Raw genomic sequence first — 19125 nt, 5'->3', positions numbered from 1 at the left:
AGAAATTATCAAGGATAATTGTCCTGATATTCTAGAGTCAGAGGGTAAAATTAGAAATTGAAAGAATCCACATATCGCCTCCTCAAAAAGATACCAGAAAGAAAACTCCCAGGAACATTGTTGCCAAATTCCAGAGCTCCCAGGTAAAGGAGAAAATACTGCAAGCAGCCAGAAAGAAACAATTTCAGTATTATGGAAAAACAATCAGGATAACACAGGATCTAGCAGCTTCCACATTAAGGGATCGAAGGGCTTGGAATACAATATTCTGGAGGTCAATGGAGCTAGGATTAAAACCAAGAATCACCTACCCAGAAAAACTGAGCATCATGCTCCAAGGCAAAATATGGATTTTCAATAAAATAGAGGACTTTCAAGCTTTCTCAGTGAAAAGACCAGAGCTGAATAGAAAATTTGACTTTCAAACACAAGAATCAAGAGAAGCATGAAAAGGTAAACAAGAAAGAGAAATCATAAGGGACTTACTAAAGTTGAACTGTTTTGTTTACATTCCTACATGGAAAGATGATGTGTATGATTCATGAGACCCCAATATCATTGTAGCTGAAAGGAATATGTATATATGTGTGTGTGTATGCATACGTATACATATGTGTGTGTCTATGTATGTACATATGTAGGTGTGTATATATACATATGTATACATATATGTGTGTATATATAGAGATATATATCTCTATACTTTCATAGACTGAGGGCACAGGGTGAGTTGAACATGAAGGGATGATATCTAAAAGAAAATCAAATTAAGGGATAAGAGAGGAATATATTGAGAGAGGGAGAAAGAGAGAGATAGAATGGAGTAAATTATCTCACATAAATTGGCAAGAAAAAGCAGTTCTCTAGGAAGGAAAGACGGGGTAGGTGAGGAGGAATGAGTAAATCTTGCTCTCATTGGATTTGACCTGGGGAGGGAATATCATACACACTCAACTGGGTATCTTACCCAACAAGAAAGAAGGAGGAAGAAGATAAAAAAGGGCGGATGATAAAAGTGAGGGCAGACGGGGGAGGAGGTAATAAAAAACAAACACTTTTAAAAAGGGACAGGCTGAAGGGAGAAAATTCAATAAAGGGGGATATGTTAGGAAGGAGCAAAACATAGTTAATCTTTCACAACATGAGTTTTGTGGAAGGGTTTTACATAATGATACACATGTGGCCTATGTTGAATTGCTTGCCTTCATAGGGAGGGTGGGTGGGGAGGGAAGAGGGGAGAGGATTTGGAACTCAAAGTTTTAAGGACAGATGTTCAGAAACAAACAAAAGAAAGTTTTTGCATGCAACTAGCAAGTAAGATACATATGCAATGGGGCAGAGAAATTTGTCTTTCCCTACAAGAGAAGAAGGGAAAGGGGGATGAAGGGCAGTGGGGTGACAGATGGGAGGGCTGACTGGGGAACAAGACAACCATAATATACGCCATTTTGGAGTAGGTGGGAGGGTAGAAATGGGGAGAAAATTTGTAATTCAAACTCTTGTGAAAATTAATGCTGAAAACATATTAAGTAATTTAAATAAATTTTTTTTTAAAAAAAGTGAAAAAAATGAAATTAAGAATCACTTTAAAGGCTAGAAGAATATCCAGTACTTATGACTGGGCCATGCAATGATAATAACAATGACAACCAAAGTTAATTTACACTTGTAATGCCAGGCTAACCAAATTATCAAAGGAATATTATAAAGATCTCAATAAAATAATAAAATTCAAAATTTCAAGATCTAGAATATCAAATTAAATAATGGAAAGAGGTAGAATTGAAGGTGCATAGTGAAAATAAGCAAGTTAACTTTACATGAATGCTTCTAATTTGTTTTAACTCTCCTTTTCATGACCAATTAGTTGTTATGTAAGCTGCTTTTCTCTAATAAGATAAGCATATGAAAGATAGATGCCCGTTGACTGGGAAATAACTTGTCTTTTTTATTCATTCTTAAAGAGGACTATGTCATCTGAGAGATGATGATATCACTTGCAGTTGACTTTGATTTTAGTGAGGGAGACTATTCAAAGTCCCCTACATCACTTTCTCCTCCAGAACTATTTGGTTCCAGTGGCCAGATATTCATCAGGACAATTGGAGATGGCCCAGGATGCAATGGGAGACCCTGGGGTTTTTTTAAGCTAAAGTCTTTTTGAATTTTCTCTTTCAGAGAAGTAACAACCATTCAGTGAATAGGCCTCTTTAAGAAGTGAGTCAAGGGATACCCCTTTAATTAATAAGAAGTCAAACTGGTAGGGGAAGACCCTCAGGGTTACTGGCCAAAAGAGAAACAGTTACTATTTTAAAATATTGGCACTTTTACCTATTGAAACAGTACAATGCTATACAAAATGATGAATGTGGAAGATGGAGAAGCAGCAGAAAGAAGTACAGAGATACTCTACTCATTCCTGCCTCAAACCTCTCCCAACAGATCTAGAAAATGTAACTGACTTAATCCTGAAGGAGCAATCCAAGAACAAGAAGTTGGCAGACACTGGAGATAGATCTAGTCAGGATTACACCTTGTGGGGCACTCCAGTGTACAAGCACAGTCTGGGAATCATGGCAAGAGGAACTTACAAGCCCATATCAAGATAATCCTGACCTACTACTAGAGCTCTGTGTAGGAATAGGTGCCAACCAGCAGCTTTCTCATCTATTTCTGAGTGCCAAGTCACAGCTTTGGGTGTACAGAAGGGTAGCTACACTCATGAGGTGGTATTCCAATGGCATACAGCATTGGTCACAAACTCATAGGAATAAGTTCAGCAGACACATCACTCTCAGTAAAGCAAGATCACACTTTCTAGCCTAGTCTGAAGTTCACAAAGAAATAACCAGGGCAAAAACCCCAGACCAAGGAGGAGCTTGCAATTATGTTACTGAAAACCAGAAGATCTTCCCAACTGGATGATTTTGGATAGGTGGAACTGCAGCCTTTTCATGCTTAGACTCAAAGCCAGATCAGGGGTTTTGGAGTTAAGACCTTGTGGACATCAATTAACCTTGGATACAATCACTTTGCCAGCATTGAATTCTCACAGCTGCTCAGCCTGAGCACCTCCCATGAATGTTGACTATCATAACCCTTAATACCCCAAGAAAGCAGCAATAGCACAAGCCCAGACACCTCTCCTGAAGTATGAAGTGTCTAGTCCTAACATCAAGTCCAAAATCAGGTGATAGGCTAGAAATTGAGCGAGTAAAAAAAGGAATCCTACGAAAACAGGTAACAGGAAAACTCAACACACAACTCCTGAAAAAGAGAATGGTTCCAAAATATCTACAAGCAAAGCCTAAAACAAAAGCACAGAGGTTTGCTTCATCCCCTATATATCGCCAAGTGTGATAAAAGATGAGAACAGTCAGTGTTGGAGAGGTTGGAAAAAAATTCAGTTAGAATTCCTGGAAAAGATCAAGCATGATTTTTAAAAAGAGTTTGTTTTGTAATGAATTTAATAGGAGTGCTAGAGGGGCAAATTGGACAAAAAATTGAGAGCTATGGAGGAAAGAGTTGGAAAGGAAATTAATAGATTGGCACAAGAGATATAAAACCTTGTCCTAGCAAGAGCCCCTCTGAAAGTTAGAATAGAACAAATAGAAATCAATAACCTGATAAGGCAAGAAGAAATCTTAAAACAAAGTCAAAAGATTGAAAAAATAGAGGAAAAATAAATATCTCATAGCAAAAATAGCTGATAAAAAGAAACAGATGAAAGAGAAAACATTAAAGAATCATTAGAGTATCTGAATGCTGTGACCATAAAAGACTCTAGACTTCATATTTCAAGAAACATTAAATAAAAAACTCCCCAGATCTCAGAACAAGAGGTCAACATGGAAACAAAAGAATCCACTGGTAATCTCCTGAAAGAAAGATCAGAATGATAAGTTTCATAAATATCATAGCAAAAGTCTGGGGTATCTGGGTCAAAGAATATTATTACAGGCAACCAGAAAGAAAGAATTCAGGTATTGAAGGGCTAGTCAGCATCACATATAATATAGCAGTCATTGCAAAAATGAGCAGAAAACTTGGAAGACAATATTCAGAAGGCAAAGAAGAATTTTCTCTGCAGAAGTGCATATCTTCATACGGAGGGAAAAATGGACCTTTAATGCTACAGAAAACTTCCAAGCACTCTAGATGACAGGACTGTAGAAACTGTGAAGTTCCAACACAGGAATTAAGAAAAACTGAAAGGGTGAAGAGAAAAGTGATACAAGGACTGAACGAAGATTGACTGGTTATGTTCTAATACGAAGAGATGATGCACGCATCCCTGTGAACTCTATCATCGTCAGGGGCCATGGAAGTAGCCTAATGAGGCAAGACTTGGGAGTGACAATATTACATTTTGATGATCTTAAGAGAACAATCGAGATATGAAAAGCCATTGTTACTCTAACTTTTTTAGCAGATAATGGAAGTCCACAAGTGCTGTTCTTCACACATATTTCAGACTTTTCAGATATATTAATCAGCTATCCTAATTATTTTATCTTTTTATTCTTTTCCTCTTTTGTCTTAAAATGTTATCATATGGCATGGCTATCTTGAAGGAGGAATACAAGAGATAGAGGGAGAAAGTCTGGTTATGTAAAAAAAAGACATCAATAAAACTTATTTTGAAAAAAAAGAATGACAAAGCTTATAAATACAGAAAAGCATGGAACAATCTACATGAATTGATATTAACAATACACACCATAAATACAAGAAAATTAATGGAAAGAATTAAACAAAAAATAAAAGTGAATGTTGCAAAACTATAGGATTACAAACAGCATTTAAAAAGAGATAAAACACCACTACCTTACCCTTTTGGAAAGGTGGGAGGTCCATAATTGGGTGTATATTGTACATTTTTCAAACTTTGCCAATGTACTGATCAATTTTACAGACTTTACCTTTTTTTCTCTAAATGATTTTTTAAAAACACTGTTTGGATAGGCAATGATTCTTTTGTTAGGGATAGTAGGGGACAGTAGAGAGTGTTTCAGAGCTTGGCTAATAAAATAATTAATAAAAACTTATTTTTTGAAAATGTTACAGTGAGGTAAAAGGTACCTCTGAGATTTTAACTGGGAGGATGGTGCCCTCAACAGGAAAAAAGAAGTTTGGACAAGTGGAAGATTAGGGAAAAGATAATAAGATCCACTTTGAACATGCTGCCTTTGAGATATCAAAGGGACATCCTAGAAGAGATGTCCTACAGACAGGTAGCAATTCAGGACTAGAATTTAGAGGAGTAACTAGAAATGAATACAGTGATTGGAAGTCATCTGAGTATAAATTATCCTTGAGTATATGGGAGCTGATAAGAGACCCAAGGGAGGGAGTATGGAGAAAGGATAGGGGCCAGAAGAGAACCTTTAGGAATCCCTATGAAGGTGGGATTGGAGATGGATTGTAACCATGAGGCACTTGAAGCTAGGGCTGAATTTCCCCACCATTTAACACAGTACCTAGAATACCTTAAGTACTTAATAAATGGTGGCTGAATTGACCTGAACTCAGCAAAGGAGTTTTAAAAGGAGTAGCTAGCCAGAAAACAGGTGAACTAGAAAAAAATCAGTGTCACAGTCACAGAAGACAAGGGAGATGATAGTTTTTAGAGTTTTGTGATTGAGGTTGAATGTCAAAAGCAGCAAAAGGGTCAAGAAGAATCCAGATTGTAAAAAGCTCATTAGAAATAGCAGTAGGACACAGAGCCAAGGGCAGCACGAAAACAGTGACTTACCTGAGCTCTCTTACAATCTCTGTCAGACACCTCTAAAAAAGTGAATCTGAGCAGATTTGAGAGAGGTAGAAGACATTAGGAGACTGAGTGTAACAGACCTCAAGCCCAGGAGAGTACCAAGGGTCGACTGGATGGATCTGTGGGTTGAGAGAGTGCTGGGCATGGAGAATTATACCCGACCACACCAGAACAAGAGCAGCTGCTGAACTCAGCCAAGAAACCATGCTGGGAGAGATGGGAACAAAACCATACCTGAGCAAGAGCTGGAGCAGGCCCAGGGCTGAACTGCTCACTGTGGTGGGAATCCACAGCCTTTCAGTCCAGGACGGGAGTCTGTCAGAGGTACATAAAGGGACAGTGCAGACCCTTCAGCCATGGGAGCAGCTATGCCTGACGCTTTCAGCCCACAGTCTAAAGGAATGACACTTACATTCCTGAACTTCCAGAAGCCATGATAACCAGTTAAAATGACTCTCATCCCTCCCTTGAATAAACCCAGAGAATGCTGCCCTAGGAGAAACCCTGGAATAAAGGAGCCAGAAGTGGAGGTTCCTTAAACTTATAACTCAGGAGGCTAGGGAAGGGGCCTCACTCGTGGTAGTGGAAGGAGACCAGTGCAGGAATGGGGGTGTTCTAGCAGGACCCACCTTGGCAGACCAGTGGGAGTTCATGAGCCCCAGGGGAGTGGAGCTGGCAAGCACCAACAGAAGGACCCCAGGCATGCCTTTGCACAGCAGGGAATTGGCAGACACCAGGGCAGACAAGGCTGGGACCACCCATGCTATAGTGCAGCCCTAGGGGAAGAGGAGACTTCCAGCAGCCAGACTACCCCTCCCCCACACCTCACTTGGTGAACCCACAGGGAAACTCAGAAAGACCTCACTGGGTCTCAATCCTTAGCACACACCAGCCAACTCCAGGTCAGCACTAGGTGAGCAGCAGCACTAAACAGCCTCTATCTGACAAAAACAGAGGCCACAGCACACAAAGCCAGTAACCAGGCCCCAATTCTGAGCCCAAGAAGCTTGGGACAGAGCCCCCTTGGCCCCAGAAACAGAGATACACTTAAAAACCCAGGAAAAAGTTAACCACTGTAAAGAAGGATTCTAGAAAAATTTAAAAAATATATTCCAAGAAATCATCACGAACAACTTTTCTGAGGTCCTAGAACCAGAGGGTAAAATATTCAAAGAAAGAATCCACCAATCACCCACTGAAAGAAATCCCAAATTGAAAACTCCAAGAAACATTATAGCCAAATTCCAGAATTATAAGGTCAAGGAGAAAATAATGCAGGCAGCCAGAAAAAAAAACCAATTCAAATATTGTGGAACTACAGTCAGGATCATGCAGGACCTAGCAGCTTCTACGTTAAAAGACAGGAAGGATTGGAATATGATATTCTGTAAGGCAAAGGAGCTTGGACTACAATGAAGGATCAACTACCCAGCAAAACAGAGCATAAATTTTTAGGGAAGGAGATGGACATTCAATTCACCTTCACTGAAGAAGAAATTAAAAGAACAATTAGGAATTATTTTGCCAAATTGTATGCCCATAAATTTGACAACCTGAGGAAATGTATGAATATTTGAAAAAATATAAACTGCCTAGGTTAACAGAAGAATAAGTAAAACACTTAAATAATCCCATCTGAGAAAAAGAAATTGAGCAAGCAATCAATGAACTCCCTAGGAAAAACTCTCCAGAGCCAGGTGGTTTTACATTCGAATTCTCTTAAACATTTAAAGAACAATTAATTACCATACTTTATAAACCATTTGGGAAAATAGCTGAAGAGGGGGAGCCAAGATAGCAGGTGGAAAGCAGGGACTAGCCTAAAGCTCTTGCCCACGACCCTCTAGACACCTATAAAAAAGGCTCAGAACACATTTTAAAACTGAAGAACCCATGAAATAGCAGAGGGAAGCAGGGCTCCAGCCCAGGATAGCCTGGATGGTCGCTGGTGAAGGTCTATCGCACAGTGCTGGGAGCAGAGCAGAGCACAGCCCAGAGTGGGCTGCAACTGGAACAACGAGACTGGGAGCCAGGCAGAACTGTGAATCATTGCTCTGTGGCAGTTACCAAACTGCTGAACTCACAAACACCAAAGACAACAGAGAAAGTTAGTGGGAAAACACTTTAGGGAAAGAGTGAAAGGAGTTCACAGTTGGCCACTGTCCCAGGTTGGCAGAGGTGGTGCAGCTCTGAGAATGCTTCCAGAGCTAAAGCTGCAGTTGCTTCCAGCCCCAGGCCCGCCTGGTGGGAAAAATTAAGTGGTGGATCAGAGCAGGAGTGCAGAGCCTGCTTAGATCTGAGTTGCTATCCAGGTTGGCAGTTCTTGGGGGAGGAGGAGCAATGGTGTGGCAGAGCTTGCTGTGTAGAAATAGCTCTTAAAACAACAGTGCAAACCCTCAAGCTTGGGACAAAGTACTCTCTACTCTACAAGCAGTCATACCCTGACAAATAGCTCAAGGGTCAAGTAGTTGGCTGGGAACATGAACAGGCAGCAAAAATCGACTCAGATTCAGACTCAGACTTTGGAATCTTTCATTGGTGACAAAGAAAACCAAAACATACAGCCAGAACAAGTCAACAAAGTCAAAGAGCCTACATCAAAAGCCTCCAAGAGAAACATGAACTGGTCTCAGGCCATGGAAGAGCTCAAAAAAGGATTTGGAAAAGCAAGTTAGAGAAGTAGAGGAAAAATTGGGAAGAGAAATGAGAGTGATGCAAGAAAATCAGGAAAAACAAGTCAATGACTGGCTAAAGAAGATCCAAAAAATACTGAAGAAAATAAAGGAAAACAACACCTTAAAAACTAGACTAACCCAAATGTCAAAAGAGCTCCAAAAAGCCAATGAGGAAAAGAATGCCTTGAAAGGCAGAATTAGCCAAACGGAAAAGGAGGTCCAAAAGACCACTGAAGAAAATACTACCTTAAAAATTAGATTGGAGCAGGTGGAAGCTAGTAACTTGATGAGAAATCAAGAGATTATAAAACAGAACCAAAGGAATGAAAAGGTGGAAGACAATGTGAAATATCTCATTGGAAAAACCACTGACCTGGAAAATAGACCCAGGTGAGATAATTTTAAAATTATTAGACTACCTGAAACCATGATCAAAAAAAGAGCCTAGATGTCACCTTTCAAGAAATTATCAAGGGGAACTACCCTGATATTCTAGAGCCAGAGGGTAAAATAGAAATTGAAAGAATCCACCGGTCCTCTCCTGAAAAAAATCCCCCCAAAAAACTCCTAGGAACATTGTCGCCAAATTCCAGAGCTCCCAGATCAAGGAGAAAATACTGCAAGCAGCCAGAAAGAAACAATTTGAGTATTGTGGAAACATAATCAGAATAATACAAAATCTAGCAGTTTCTACATTAAGGGACTGAAGGACTTGGAATATGATATTCTGGAGGTCAATGGAGCTAGGATTAAAACCAAGAATCACCTACCCAGAAAAACTGAGTATCATGCTCCAAGGCATAATATGGATTTTCAGTAAAATAGAGGACTTTCAAGCTTTCTCAGTGAAAAGACCAGAACTGAATAGAAAATTTGACTTTTAAATATGAGAATCAAGAGAAACAAGAAACGGTAAACAAGAAAGAGAAATCATAAGGGGCTTACTAAAGTTGAACTGTTTTGTTTACATTCCCACATGGAAAGATGATGTATATAATTCATGAGACCTCAGTATTAGGGTAGCTGAAGGGAATATACATATGTATATATATATATATATATATATATATATATATATATATATAGACAGAGGGCACAGGGTGAGTTGAATATGAAGGGATGCTGTCTAAAAAAATAAAATCAAATTGACGAATGAGAGAGGAATATATTGAGAGAGGGAGAAAGGGAGAGATAGAATGGAGTAAATTATCTTGCATAAAAGTGGCAAGAAAAAGCAGTTCTGTTGGGAGGGAAGAGGTGGCAGGTGAGGGGGGAATGAGTGAATCTCGCTCTCATCGGATTTGACCTGAGGCGGGAATACCATACACACTCAATTGGGTATCTTACCCCATATGGGAAAAACGAGGAAGGAGATTTTTTAAAAAGGGGGACGATAGAAGGGAGGGCAGATACAAGGAGGAGGTAAACAAAAGCAAACACATTTGAAAAGGGACAGGGTCAAAGCTGAAAACTGAATAAAGGGGAATAGGATAGGAAGGAGCAAAATATAGTTAGTCTTTCACAACATGGGTATTGTGGAAGGGTTTTGCATAATGATACACATGTGACCTATGTTAAATTTCTTGTCTTCTTAGGGAGGGTGGGTGGGGAGGGAAGAGGGGAGAGAATTTGGAACTCACAGTTTTAAAAGCAGATGTTCAAAAAAAAGTTTGTATATGCAACTAGTAAATAAGATATACAGGCAATGGGGCACAGAAATCTATCTTGCCCTACAAGAAAGTAAGGGAAAAGGGGATGGGGAGAGTGGGGTGACAGAAGAAAGAGCTGACTGGGGAATGGGGCAATCAGAATATATGCCATGTTAGAGTGGGGGGAGGGTAGAAATGAGGAGTAAATGTGTAATTCAAACTCTTGTGGAAATCAATGGTGAAAACTAAAAACCTTAAATAATTAATTAATTAATTAAAAAAAGAAAATGGGCAAAGGAGTCTTTTTTGTTTGTTTTTCTTTAATTTGATGAAATTATTTATTTCTTTTTTTCTTTTTTTTTCATTTTTTTTTATTTTTAGTTTACAACACTAGGTTTACATAATTCTGAGTTCCGGATTGTCTTCCCCCCCTCCCCACACCCTCCCCAAGATGGCATGGAACCCGATATATCTTGTAAGTATAACTTCGCATTGAACTTATTTATACACCAGTCAAATTGTGAAGAAGAATTATGACCAATGCAATGAATCATAAGACAGAAGAAACAGAACCAAAAAGACCCAAGAGCAAAAACAAAAGAGAGGAAATAAAAAAGGAAAAAAGGCGAGCAAAAAGTGTGCCTCAATCTGCATTCATACTTCATATTTTTTCTTTTGGATGTAGATAGCATTCTCCATCTCAAGTCCTTTGGAATTACCTTTGCACCTTGTGTTGCTGAGAAGAGCAAAGTCTGTCAGTGTTAGTCCTCACAGAATCCATATATCTGTGGTTGTGTATAATGTTCTCCTGGTTCTGCTCTGCTCACTCAGCATTATGTCATGTAGGTTTTTCCAGGTTGTTATGAAGTCTGTATCATGCCCATTTCTTATAGCACAATACTATTCTATCACCTTCATATACCACAACTTATTCATCCATTCCCCAATTGATGGGCATCCCCTTGATTTCCAATTCTTTGCTACTACAAAAAGAACCGCTATAATCATTTTTGTACATATATGTCCTTTACCCACTTGTGTGATCTCTTTGGGATACAACCCTAGAAGTGGTATTGCTGGGTCAAAGGGTATGAACATCTTTATAGCCCTTCATGCACAGTTCCAAATATCTCTCCAGAATGGCTGGATCATTTCACAACTCCATCAGCAATGTAACAAATGTTCCAATTTTCCCACATCCTCTCCAGCATTTAGCATTTTCCTGTTTTGTCATTTTAGCCAATCTGACAGGAGACATGTGGTATCTAAGAGTTGTCTTGATTTGCATTTCTCTAATCACTAGTGATTTCGAGCATTTTTTCATATGCCTATAGATATCTTTAATTTCTTGAGTTTTTTCCTCTGAAAACCACCTGTTCATATCCTTTGACCATTTCTCAATTGGGGAATGACTTGTATTCCTATATATTTGGCTCAGTTCCCTGTATATTTTAGAGATGAGGCCTTTATCAGAGATACTGGTTGTAAAGATTTTCTCCCAATTTTCTGATTCCCTCCTAATCTTTGTTGCATTGGCTTTTTTTTATACAAAAACATTTCAATTTACCATAATCAAAATTATCCATTTTGCATTTTGTAATGCTCTCTATCGCTTGTTGGGTCATGAATTCTTTTCTTTTCTATAAATCTGATAGGTAAACTATTCCTTGCTCTCCCAAATTGCTTAGAGTATCAGCCTTTATTCCTAAATCATGAACCCATTTTGGCTTTATTTTGGTATATGGTGTAAGATATTGGTCTATGCCCAGTTTCTGCTCTACTATTTTCCAGTTTTCCCAGTAGTTTTTGTGAAATGGTGAATTCTTAGCTGAGAAGCTGGACACTTCGGAATTATCAAAGAGTAGAAGAAGAAGTCTTAAAAATTCTTTTTATGACACAAATATGGTACTAATACCAAAACCAGGAAGAGTCAAAACAGTCAAAGAAAATTATAGACATTTTCCCTAGTGAATATTGATGCAAAAATTTTAAATAAAATATTAGCAAAAAGATTACTGCAACTTTTCATGAGAATAATGCAATACGACCAGGTAGGATTTATTCCAGGAATACAAGGCTGGTTTAATATTAGAAAAAAAGCTATTAATGTAATTGATCATAAATCGTATGATTTTCTCAATGGATGCAGAAAAAGTTTTTGACAAAATACAACACCCTTTCCTATTAAAAACAAAGAAAGCACAGAAATAACTGGAATCTTCCTTAGAATATAAGTATCATCTACCTAAAATCATCAGCAAGCATATATGTAATGGGGATAAGTTAGATGAATTCCAAACAAGATTGGGGATGAACCAAGGATGCTCATTATCACCCCTATTACTCAAATTGGCACTAGAAATCTTAGCTTTTGCAATAAGAGAAGAAAAAGAAATTGAAGGAATTAGAATACACAAAGACGAAACTAAGATATCCCTCTTTGTAGATGACATATTAATTTACTTAGAGATTCCTAGAGAATTAAGTAAAAAAACTCCTTGAAATAATAAATAACTTTAGCAAAGTGTCAGGATATAAAATAAACCCACATAAATCCTCGGCATTCCTAACGTTATTAAGAAAGCCCAACAGCAAGAGATAGGAGAAATTCCATTTGAAGTTACTGTAGACACTATAAAATATTTGGCAGTCTACCTGCCAAGACAAACCCAAGGTCTATATGAGCACAATTACAAAACATTTTTCACACAAATAAAGTCAAATCTATATAAATGGAAAAACATCAGTTGCTTGTGGGTAGGCCAAGCTAATATAATAAAAATGACAATTTTACCTAAATTAATCTACTTATTCAGTGCCTTACCAATCAAACTACCAAAAATTATTTTACAGAGCTGGATAAAATAATAACAAAATTCATGTGGAAGAACAAAAGGTCCAGAATATCAAGGGAATTAATGAAAAGAAATGCTAGGGAAGGTAGCCTAGCTGTAACAGATATTAAACTGTATTATAAAACAACAGTCATCAAAACCACTTGGTACTAGCTACAAAACAGAGTGGTGTGTCAGTGGAATAGGTCTGGTACACAAGATGCAGTAGTCAGCGACTATTGCAATCTACTCTTCGATAAACCCAAAGAATCCAGCTTCTGGGTTAAGAATTCACTATTTCACAAAAACTGCTGGGAAAATTGGAATATAGTGTAGCAGAAACTGAGCATAGATCAATATCTTGCACCATATACAAAAATAAAGTCAAAATGAGCTCATAATTTAAGAATAAAGGCTAATACTATAAGCAATTTGGGAGAGCAATAAATAGTTTAACTGTTAGATTTATGCAGAAGGGAAGAATTCATGACCCAGCAAGAGATAGAGAGCATTACAAAATGCAAAATGGATAATTTTGATTATGCTAAGTTGAAATGTTTTTGTACAAACAAAGATTAGGAGGGAAGGAAAAAATTGGGAAAGAATCTTTACAACCAGTGTAAAGGCCTCCTATCTAAAATATACAGGAAACTGAGCCAAATTTATAGGAATATAAGTCATTCCCCAACTGAAAAATGGTCAGTGGATATGAACAGGCAGTTTTCAGAGGAAGAAATTCAAGATATTTATAGTCATATGAAAAAATGTTCTAAATCACTATCGATTAGAGAAATGAAAATCAAAACAACTCTTAGGTACCCTCCATTTTTTCAGGGTATCTTTTCTCTCCCAAATCTATGCTTATGTACATGTCTCCTCTCTTGAAATGCTTTCCTTTTTCACCTCTGCCTCTTGGATTCTCTGGCTCCTTTCAAGATTCTCTTCAACTGATACCCTCTGTATGAGTTCTTTCCTGACCTTTCCCTGTTGTGAGTATTCTAACCAATGCTGTCTCCATTATTTTGTTTATTTTGTATCTATTTAGTATTTCCTTATCCACGGGTAACTTTTCTCACCCATAAAAATGCTAACTCCTTGTGGGAATGGATTGTTTTGTTCTTGTATTCCTATCACCTCACATGATGCCTTTCTTTTTTTAATAAATGCAATATAAACCCTTAAAAAAGGAAGTAACAGGTGGAGCCATTGCTGATCTTGAAGAAAATAGTGTAGTGGGATTAGAAGCCTGATAGTAATTAAAGAAACTAGAGGCAGAAGCTTGTAAATGAAAAGGAGGAGAGACAGAATTATATCTTGTGGGGATGGCAGGATCATATGAAGTTGTCTTTTTGTAAGGAAGTTTTAGACCAGGGCATGTCTGTTAGTATCTGATGAAGACCTGGCAGAAAAAGGGGAACTCTCCCCAATGGATCAGTGGTTAAAGGATATGAATTACCAGTTCACAGAAGAAGAAATCAAAACTATTAACAGATGATGGAAAATTTTCCATGTCAGTCTACAGTAATAGAAGTGTAAGTCAGAATACCCCTGAGGCTCCACATCACAACAAAATCCACTACATTCATGACCTTATTATTTCTCTTGAGCACATCACTATTCTTCCTGTTTCCCAGGTTTGCAGCTTGAGTGTTATGCTCGAACACTTACCCCTCTGGTCAGAAATCTCTCCCTCTGGGCACTGGGCACAGTCAAAGCAGCAGGCAGGCTGTTCCTCTTGGGCAATTTTCCTGAACCCAAATCCACAGTCCTTAGTACATACAGCACGGAAAGTCTAGGCAATACCAAGTAAAGAAAATGCATCAGGTCCTGGCTCTGTTCTTCCAGAGTGGAAATTTTGTTGCTATAAGACAGTTAATGATACCATCTGAGAGTGGTAAAAGATGTCCTTGATATTATTCTTACAAGAAAGACTATTTTTTTATTTAGTACCTTTCTTTGATGACAAAGACACTTTATTAAGCTACATCCTTGGAACCTAACACAAAGAAATACACATAGTATTCAATTAACAAACATTTACTGAGGAGCCAAATGGCAGAGCACAGGCAGCAACTCGGCTGAACACTCCCAACATTTTCCCTGGAATAACTTTAAAATAATTCCTCAAATAAAATTCCAGAGTGGCAGCACCAGCAAAGTGTTGGGGTGAGATACTTTTCAAGTCCAAGGCAACATAAGAAGTCAGCAGGAGAGATCTGTGCCTTTGGGGTGGTGGTTAGACCAGAGAACATTGCATGCCATGGTAATACTAGTAGTGGATCTTAGAGTCAACTTTGATAGCATCAGAAGAAGCTTCAGGAGCTCCCAGCCATTGATGGCAAGGTAAGAGGGTCATGCAACTGATCAGGAAGAGATTAGAGGAGAACCTTTCATGGCTCTGGGTGCAGTGCCTTATATGAAATTCTGGGTCACAATTCCAGGGTAATGAGGAGCACTAGTACTTCTGGCTACAGAGAAACAGGGGCCCTTGTAGTAGTTTTAAAATGGAGATGAGTGCTTGTGTTCCTTTGCAAGGGAGAAGGAGCCCTGGAATCTGTTCCAAGGCAGAAAAAAGCACTAGAGCTTGTGGTTGCATGAGAACAAGGGAACTGGTCACAGATCCAGAGCCAAGAGGAGAGAACCTACATCTGCAGGGGAACAAGGTCCTTTCCTTAGTAAAGATAAGAGCACAGACCAGAAGAATACTGACCACACATCTTCTTGGATCATACCACATTGGAATCACTGAAAACTTATAGAGTCCAGGAACTAGCTCTGAAAACAGCAGCACAAAAAACCTAAAGTTTGGGACAGTCCCCCCTACCCTTTAGACTCAGAAGCAGAGCCCAACTTTCACATGAAGTGGGGAAACAGGCTTATAAAATGAACAAACAATAAAAAAGACCTGACTATAAAAGGCTACTATGGTGACAGAGAAGATCAAGACAAAATCTCAGAAGAAGACAACAGTATCAAAACAGCTAGAGACAAAGAAAGACTCAAAGAAAAATTTGAATCATACACAATGCCACAAGAATTCCTAGAAGAACTCAAAAAGGAATATAAGAGACATATAAGAGAGCTACAGGAAAATGGTAAAATGAATTGAGAGTGATGCAAGAGAATTAAGAAAAGTGAGTCAACAGCATAGTAAAAGAGTCACAAAAAATACTGAAAAAGTTAGCGCCATAAAAACAGAAAAAAGCACAAAAATTCACTTAAGAAAATAATTCTTTAAAAATAAAATTAGGCAAGTGGAAACTAATGGCTTCATGGAACATGTAGAAATAATAAAGCAAAGTGAGAAGAATGAAACAAAAAGAAAATTTGCAGCTTCCACATTAAAAGAGTGGACATCTTGTAATATGACATTTCAGAAGGTAAAGGAATTAGCACTACAACCAAGAATCATCTACCCACCAAAACTGAGTACAATGTTTCAGGGGGGGAATAACTATTTAATGAAATAGAGTATAGGGATAAGTAGAGTTTTCCTGAAAATAATAAATACTATCTATCGAAAACCATAGCATTATTGGCAATGAAGGTTGAAGGCTAGAGGCCTTCACAACAAGATTGGGAGTGAAGCAAGGATACCCATTATCACCACTATTATTCAGTATTGCACTAAAAATGTTAGCTATAGCAATAATAGAATAATAGGAAATTGAAGGAATGAGAATAAATAATGAGGAAACAAACATCACCTTTTTTCCAGATGATATGATGATATCCTAACAGAACCCTAAAGAAGAAACTAAAAAAGTACGTTCAACAATTAACAACTTTAGAAAAGTTGCAGGATGGGACAGAGCCAAGATGGTGGCTGGAAAGCAGGGACTAGCATGAGCTCCCCGCCGAGTCCCTCCAAAAAACTGTAAAAAATGGCTCTGAACCAATTCTAGAACTGCAGAACCCACAAAACAGCGGAGGGAAGCATGGCTCCAGCCCAGGACACACTGGATGGTCTCTGGGTGAGGTCTATCCCACATGGAGCTGGGAGCTGGGAGCTGGGAGCGGAGCAGAGCAGAGCCCAGCTTGAGCAGCTCGGACCAACCAGAGCAGGAGCAGGGTGGAGCGGGCCCTAGCGCCCTGAACCAGGGAGCTGCAGCAGTAACCAGACTTCTCAACCCACAAACACCAAAGACAGCGGAGAAAGTTAGGGGGAAAAGCTGCAGGAGTGGAAGGAGTTCGTGGTTCAACCACCGCCCCCGGGGCAGCGGGGGGTGGGGCAGCTACAGCTGCTGTTGCTTCTGGCCCCAGGCCCACCTGGTGGGAGGAATTAAGTGGCGGGTCAGAGCAGGAGTGCACAGCCTGCTGAAGATATAAGCCCAGTCCAGGTTGGAGGTTCTTGGAGAAGGAGTAGTGCTGGTGTGGCAGAGCTGGTGCATCACCCCCAAACGTGGAATATAGAACTCTTTAGTCTACAAGCAGTCATATCCCACTGAGAAACTCAAGGGTCAAGTTGTTGGTTGGGAATATGGCCAGGCAGCGAAAACACACCCAGATTCAGTCTCAGACTTTGGATTCTTTCTTTGGTGACAAAGAAGACCAAAACACGCTGCCTAAAGAAGTCAACAAAGTGCAAGAGCCTACACCAAAAGACTCCAAGAAAAACATGAACTGGTACCAGGCCAGGCCATGGAAGAGCTCAAAAAGGATTTGAAAAAGCAAGTTAGAGAAGTAGAGAAATAATTGGGAAGAGAAATGAGAAGGATGTGAGAAAACCATGAAAAACAAGTCAATGACTTGCTAAAGGAGACCCCAAAAAATACTGAAAAATACACTGAAGAAAACAACACCTTAAAAAATAGACTAACTCAAATGGTAAAAGAGCTCCAAAAAGCCAATGAGGAGAAGAATGCCTTGAAAGGCAGAATTAGCCAAATGGAAAAGGAGGTCCAACGGACCACTGAAGAAAATACTACCTTAAAAATTAGATTGGAGCAAGTGGAAGCTAGTGACTTTATGAGAAATCAGGATATTATAAAACAGAACCAAAGAAATGAAAAAATGGAAGACAATGTGAAATATCTCATTGGAAAAACCACTGACCTGGAAAATAGATCCAGGAGAGATAATTTAAAAATTATTGGACTACCTGAAAACCATGATCAAAAAAGAGCCTAGATATCATCTTTCAAGAAATTATCAAGGAGAACTGCCCTGATATTCTAGAACCACAGGGCAAAATAGAAATTGAAAGAATCCACCTATTGCCTCCTCAAATGGATCCCAAAAAGAAATGTCCTAGGAATATTGTCGCCAAAATCCAGAGCTCCCAGATCAAGGAGAAAATACTGCAAGCAGCCAGAAAGAAACAATTTGAATATTGTGGAAACATAATCAGAATAACCCAAGATCTGGCAGCTTCTACATTAAGACATCGAAGGGCTTGGAATACGATATTCTGGAGGTCAATGGAGCTAGGATTAAAACCTAGAATCACCTACCCAGCAAAACTGAGTATCATGCTCCAAGGCAAAATAGGGATTTTCAATAAAATAGAAGACTTTCAAGCTTTCTCAGTGAAAAGACCAGAGCTGAATAGAAAATTTGACTTTCAAACACAAGAATCAAGAGAAGCATGAAAAGGTAAACAAGAAAGAGAAATCATAAGGGACTTACTAAAGTTGAACTGTTTTGCTTACATTCCTACATAGAAAGATGATGTGTATGATACATGAGATCTCAATATCATAGTAGCTGAAAGGAATATGCATATATATGTTTATGTATATATATATGTGAATGTGCATGTATGCATATATCTATGTATGTATATATATATATATAGAGAGAGAGAGAGAGACAGAGAGAGAGAGAGACAGAGACAGAGAGAGACAGAGACAGAGAGACAGAGAGTGAACACAGGGTGAGTTGAAGATGAAGGGAAGATATCTAAAAGAAATAAAATCAAATTAAGGGATGTGAGAGGAATATATTGAGAGAGGGAGATAGGGAGAGATAGAATGGGGTGGATTATCTCACATTAAGGTGGCAAGAGGAAGCAGTTCTGTGGGAGGAAGGGAGAGGGCAGGTGAGGGGGGAATCAGTGAATCTCGCTCTCATCAAATTTGGCCTGAGGAGGGAATACTGTACATACTCAATTGGGTATCTTACCCCACAGGAAAGAAGAGGGAAGAAGATAAAAAAAGGGGGCGATGATGGAAGGGAGGGCAGATGGGGGTGGA

At 38.8% G+C, this 19125-nt stretch overlaps 1 protein-coding gene across 1 annotated transcript in view; it reads right to left on the bottom strand.

Annotated features, from left to right (window-relative positions):
* Positions 1-19125, bottom strand: part of LOC118837917 (vomeronasal type-2 receptor 26-like) — a 46982-nt gene that overhangs the window by 3337 nt on the left and 24520 nt on the right. Inside the window, exon 5 of the mRNA XM_036745067.1 lies at positions 14600-14723. Within this exon, the coding sequence (XP_036600962.1) occupies positions 14600-14723 (124 nt within the window). The remainder of the gene's footprint in view (positions 1-14599; positions 14724-19125) is intronic.

Source organism: Trichosurus vulpecula, chromosome 2, assembly GCF_011100635.1.
Source record: "Trichosurus vulpecula isolate mTriVul1 chromosome 2, mTriVul1.pri, whole genome shotgun sequence".
In the NCBI taxonomy this organism is placed as follows: domain Eukaryota; kingdom Metazoa; phylum Chordata; class Mammalia; order Diprotodontia; family Phalangeridae; genus Trichosurus; species Trichosurus vulpecula.
Note: the sequence above shows the minus strand (reverse complement) of the source record. Positions and strands in the feature narration are given on the sequence as shown.